The 5,790-nt window shown below is 41.9% G+C and overlaps 1 protein-coding gene across 1 annotated transcript; it reads left to right on the top strand.

Annotated features, from left to right (window-relative positions):
* Nucleotides 1-3,634: 3,634 nt before the first annotated feature.
* Nucleotides 3,635-4,492, top strand: LOC308415285 (ankyrin repeat domain-containing protein 40-like; the record flags this gene model as incomplete). The annotated part of the gene is made up of 1 exon (XM_080910272.1): nucleotides 3,635-4,492. The coding sequence occupies one exon, from the start codon at nucleotides 3,635-3,637 to the stop codon at nucleotides 4,490-4,492; it is 858 nt and encodes a 285-aa protein (XP_080766398.1).
* Between the last annotated feature and the right edge of the window lie 1,298 nt (nucleotides 4,493-5,790).

The following is a 5,790-nucleotide window of genomic DNA, read 5'->3' as shown; positions in this document are numbered from 1 at the left end:
ACAGAACGAGCCTCCATCGATATAAGAAGATTGAAATACTCCCATGCATCCTCTCAGATCACCATGGTCTACGGCTGGTCTTTAACAACAACAAAGACAACAAAAAGCCCACATACACATGGAAACTAAACAACGCTCTGTTAAAGGATAGCAGGGTCAAAGAAGAAATAAAGAAAGAAATTAAGGATTTTCTAGAATTCAACGAAAATGAAAACACAACATACCCAAACCTATGGGATGCAATGAAAGCAGTATTGAGATGAAAACTCATAGCCCTAAGTGCTTCCAAAAAGAAACTGGAGAGAGCTCACATCAGCAACCTGACAGCACAGCTAAAAGCCCTAGAACAGAAGGAAGCAGATATACCCAAAAAGAGTAGACGGCAAGAAATAATCAAAATTAGGGCAGAAATAGACCAAATAGAAACAAAAAGAACCATTGAAAAAATCAACAAAACAAAGAGTTGGTTTTTTGAGAAAATCAACAAGATTGATAAACCCCTAGCAAGACTAACTAGAGGGCAAAGAGAGAGTATCCAAATTAACAAAATCAGAAAGGAAAGTAGAGACATAACAACTGAAACTGAGGAAATTCAAGAAATCATCAGATCCTACTACAAAAACTTATACTCCACAAAATTGGAAAATCTGGAGAAAATGGACGAATTCCTAGACAGATACAAGGTCCCAAAGTTAAACCAGGACCAAGTAAACCATCTAAATAACCCTATAACACCTAAAGAAATAGAAGAAGTCATCAAAAGCCTCCCAACCAAAAAAAGCCCAGGTCCAGACGGGTTCAGTGCAGAATTTTATCAGACATTTATTGAGGATATAACACCAATACTCGCCAAACTATTCCAAAAGATAGAATCAGATGGAATATTACCCAACTCATTTTTTGAGGCTACAATAACCCTCGCGCCTAAACCACACAAAGACCCTACAAGGAAAGAGAACTTCAGACCAATCTCACTTATGAACATTGATGCAAAAATACTCAACAAAATCCTTGCAAACCGAATCCAAGAACACATCAAAACGATCATTCATCATGACCATGTAGGCTTCATCCCTGGGATGCAGGGATGGTTTTACATAAGGAAATCCATCAATGTAATCCACCATATAAACAAACTCAAAGACCAAAATCACATGGTCATCTCACTAGACGCTGAGAAAGCATTCAACAAAATACAACACCCCTTCATGTTAAAAGTCCTGGAAAGGACAGGAATCCAAGGCCCATACTTAAACATAATAAAAGCAATATACAGCAAACCAACAGCCAACATTAAACTTAATGGGGAGAAACTTGAAGCAATCCCACTATAATCAGGGACTCCACAAGGCTTCCCACTCTCCCCCTACCTATTCAACATAGTACTGGAAGTCCTGGCTGGAGCAATTAGACAGCAAAAGGAGATCAAGGGGATACAAATAGGAAAGGAAGAGATAAAAACATCACTCTTTGCCAATGACATGATAGTGTACTTGAGTGACCCCAAAAATTCCACCAGAGAACTCCTACAGCTGATAAACAAGTTCAGCAAAGTGGCTGGATACAAAATTAACTCAAACAAATCAGTAGCCTTCCTATACTCAAAGGACAAACATGTGGAGAAAGAAATTAGGGAAAAGGTACCCTTCACAATCGTCACAAAAACTATGAAATACCTTGGTGTGACTCTAACTAAGCAAGTGAAGGACCTGTATGACAAGAACTTCAAACCTCTAAAGAAAGAAATTGAGGAAGGTCTGCATGATTTCTATCCAGGCTCTTCTAGCTTTCATAATCTCTGTTGAGAAATCGGGTGTGATTCTGATTGATCTGCCTTTATATGTTACATGGCCTTTTTCCCTTACTGCTTTTAGTCTTTCTTTGCTTTGGGCACTTGGCGTTTTGACTATTATGTGTCAGGAGGAATTTCTTTTCTGTTCCAACCTATTTGGAGTTCTGAAGGCTTCTTTTATGCTCATGGTCATCTCATTCTTAAGGGTAGGGACGTTTTCTTCTACAATTTTGTTGAAGATATTTACTGTACCTCTTAGTTGATATTCTTTGCCCTCTTCTATTCCTATTATCCTTAGGTTTGGTCTTCTCATTGTGTCCTGGATTGCTTGGACATTTTGGGTTAGGAGCTTTTTGATTTTTGCATTGTCTCTGTCTGTTTTGTCTATGTTTTCAATGTTGTCTTCGGCCCCCAAGATTGTCTCTTCTATCTCTTGCAGCTTGTTAGAGATGCTTGCATCTGTGACTCCTGATTGCTTTTTAGGTTTTCTACCTCTAGGTTTGTCTCTTTTAGTGTTTTCTTTATTGTGTCCATTTCCGTTTTAAATTTCTTCTTCCATTCTTTCATCTCTTTGGTTCAGTTTTCTTCTAGTTCTTTCAGTTCTTTGAGTGTTTTTCTTGTTTCCTCTTTAAAAGCTTCTGATTCTTTATGCTTTTCCTCCCGTTCTTGTTTAAGGATCTCTATCATCATCTTGAGGTATGATTTCTAGTCTGTGTCTTCTTTTTCTGGAGTGTTTGGCATTCTGCTGTTTGTTGTGATGGGAGAGCTGGTTTCTGGTGTTGCCAGGTTGTCTTGGTTTCCTTGAGGTACCTTCTTTTGCTTTCCTCTTGCCATCTTGTTTTCTGTGTTTCTAGGAGGTCTTGTTATCAGTGATTGAATCTTGCCTCTCCCTTGTACTTGGCCTGTGTCCCTGGATCTCTGCTGTTCCTGGTGGCGGATGTCCTGAGTGCCTGTTCTGCTTCACTAGTATATTTATTTTTCTTTTCCAAATAATTTTATTCTTGAAGAGGAAATATATCAGGTACATTATATAGGTTACTATCTGGCAAAAGAATGGTAGTTTAGATAATAACCATTAAGCAAAGGTTGTTACTCAATTCACAAGGAAATTGTCCTTAAGACATAGTTTATTAGCCATCTTAATAATATTTCTGACATATCTTAGAAAAGAGATTACAATTATTTTTGCAGGTGATATAGTCAGTTATATGAAAATTCCTTAGTATCAGAGAGTGGGAGATAAAAATAATAACTGAGGGAATGTCTCTTTCCATTTTTATGTCTTTCCTGTTTCCTAGCTAATTATCCTTACTTCTATCATATTGAATGATTTTCCATTAATAATATGAAATACCACTTTGTTCACTAAAATTTGATATATGCATTATTATAAGGGCTGGGCCTGCGGGCCGCGAGCAGCTGAGTATCTGCCAGTGGGCGGGCGGGAGCACAAGGCCTGGTACTGGGCGCAAATGGGGCGGGCGAGCCCAGAGCTCCCTCCCCATGGGCAGTGGCAGCGCTGACAGGCTCAAGGTGGGGCGGCCGGGGTCACTGGCCCTGGGGAAGATGAGCGCCCTCCTAGAGCAGAAGAAGCAGCAGGAGATGCTGCGGGAGGCAGCGGCCTTGGGGGATATTCGGGAAGTGCAGAAACTGGTGGACAGGGGGTGGATGTGAACTGCAGTCAACGGCTGCAGTGTCTGCCCTCAGAGCAATGCCTGCCATATGTTAGATACATATGGCAGGACCTGCTTTCACTGGGTATGTAAATACAACCATGGGCAGGTGGTGTTCTACCTGTTACAATCAGGAGCTGACAGAGAGATTCTTATGACAAAAGGAGAAATGCCTGTACAATTAACATCAAGGACAGAAATCAGGAAGATTATGGGAGTGGAAGAAGCCAATGATGATGATGAGATCCCCCAGCTGAAGAAGGAGTCAGAACTGCCCTTTGTTCCCAACTATCTGGCCAACCCAGCCTTCCCTTTTATCTACACCCCTGCAGCAGAAGACTCCACCCAACTGAAGGACGGGGTCTCCTCCCCACCTCCAGTGTCACCCCCTGCATATTCCTCACCTCCATTGCCTCACCCCACAGAACCCCCTCTGCTAGGGCCCTTTCCTAGGGACCACACCTCTCTGGCACTGGTCCAGAATGGTGATATTTCTGCCCCCTCTGCCATACTTCGAACACCAGAAAGCACAAAACCTGGTCCTGTCTGTCAACCACCAGTGAGTCAGAACCGCTCCCTGTTCTCCGTCCCATCCAAGCTACCAGTGTCTCTGGAGCCTCAAAATGAGACATATGCAGGACCAGCACCAGCATTCCAGCCATTTTTCTTCACCGGAGCATTTCCATTTAATATGCAAGAGCTGGTACTCAAGGTAAGGATTCAGAACCTATCTCTTCGAGAAAATGATTTCATTGAAATTGAACTGGATCGACAGGAGCTTACCTACCAAGAACTACTCAGAGTGAGTTGCTGTGAGCTGGGCGTTAATCCAGACCAAGTGGAAAAGATAAGAAAGTTACCCAATACTCTGTTAAGAAAGGACAAAGATGTTGCACGACTCCAGGACTTCCAGGAGCTGGAACTGGTTCTGATGATAAGTGAGAATAATTTTCTGTTTAGAAACGTTGCATCCTCACTGACTGAGAGGCCTTGCTACAACTGGAGAGCTTCAAAACTGACATACTAATGCAGCAGGGACTTTATCACTCAGTATTGTGACAGTATGTGTCACCTCTGGGCCAAAGGACAAGTCATCGATCCCAAAGCCTGGTGCCACTGCGTAGTGTTCACTAACATCCTGCCTCAGCAGGCGGGAACCTTGACCCCCGGCAGCGGTGCCACTCTTCTAAGCCTCTTGGTGCACAATAAACCTATTGCTGAATCTTTGAACAGCTGGAAAGTCTTGAGAGGCAGAAGCCGAAGGTATGAGAGCCAGTGTTTATGTGCAAATCTAGAGCGTGGTCGAAGCAGAAACTGAGAGCACAGACCTGTTTCTAGCCACTCCTGTTGACAGTGCGCCTGGAAGGGCCGGGCGCGCTTCTCTTGGTGTTGCATGTTCATGAAACATGAAATTTTGAACTGACTAGGGAGGAAGACTGGGGAAAGAAAGAAAGCACAGGTACTGGACAAAGGGATTCCGGTGTTACCTGTGGCTGTGAGGTCTATATAGCATATTTATAAATGTTACTCAGGTTTAAAGTATTTAAAAATATAGTTACCTAATTGTAAATAGGCTGTTAACCAAAAGAGCTTCCCCTCCCCCAGATTTTTTTTTTTATTACCATGGCTGTCTTGGACAGTCATCTCCGTATCCCCTTCCCTCCACAGTCACTAGAGGGCTCTCTAATGCTTTCTAAAGGGGCCACCACCTTGCTCTGAGGCCATTCCTGTCACCCCTGTTTAATTGTGCCATTGCCATTCAAGAAGAGCGCAAGCGCTGCTGGTCCGTCCACCACTCTCACTCCCACCAGGAACGAAGAGCAACTTCTAAGCCTGGATTTGTTGATGTTTTAAAGGTTATTGTGGGAAACTGAAATAAAGGAGTTAGCATCTTTAAAAACAATAAGGTATAGCAAATATCATGTAGTAAAAATATTTTGGAATTATTCATACTTCAGAGAGTATTAGAATAAAAATAAATTTAAGTACCAGCACACATGTGCATTCCCGGGTGGGAAAAAGTTATCCATTTAACTACCAGCTAGAGTCTACATAGGTGTCAAAGGTGGTTAATGACATCATAGAATGGTGGGATTCTAGCTAGAATTCCAGAGACTTAAGAGAATGACTGGTTATCTTCTTTTGAAGGCTTTTAGCCTCTGAATACCATAGTCTAGTCCCACTGTTTGATTGGTTACCTTCATTCTTAGTTAATTTCGGGTAAGTTGCTTTACACCAGATCAACTTCTCTTTAAGCCTCTTCCAATTATAAACATATCTGTTACAAATATCTTAAGTAAAGAAAGCCCAAAATATTGTTATCAA

Source organism: Micromys minutus (genome assembly GCF_963924665.1).
Source record: "Micromys minutus genome assembly, chromosome: X".
NCBI lineage: Eukaryota > Metazoa > Chordata > Mammalia > Rodentia > Muridae > Micromys > Micromys minutus.
This window is presented reverse-complemented; position numbering and strand designations above follow the sequence as displayed.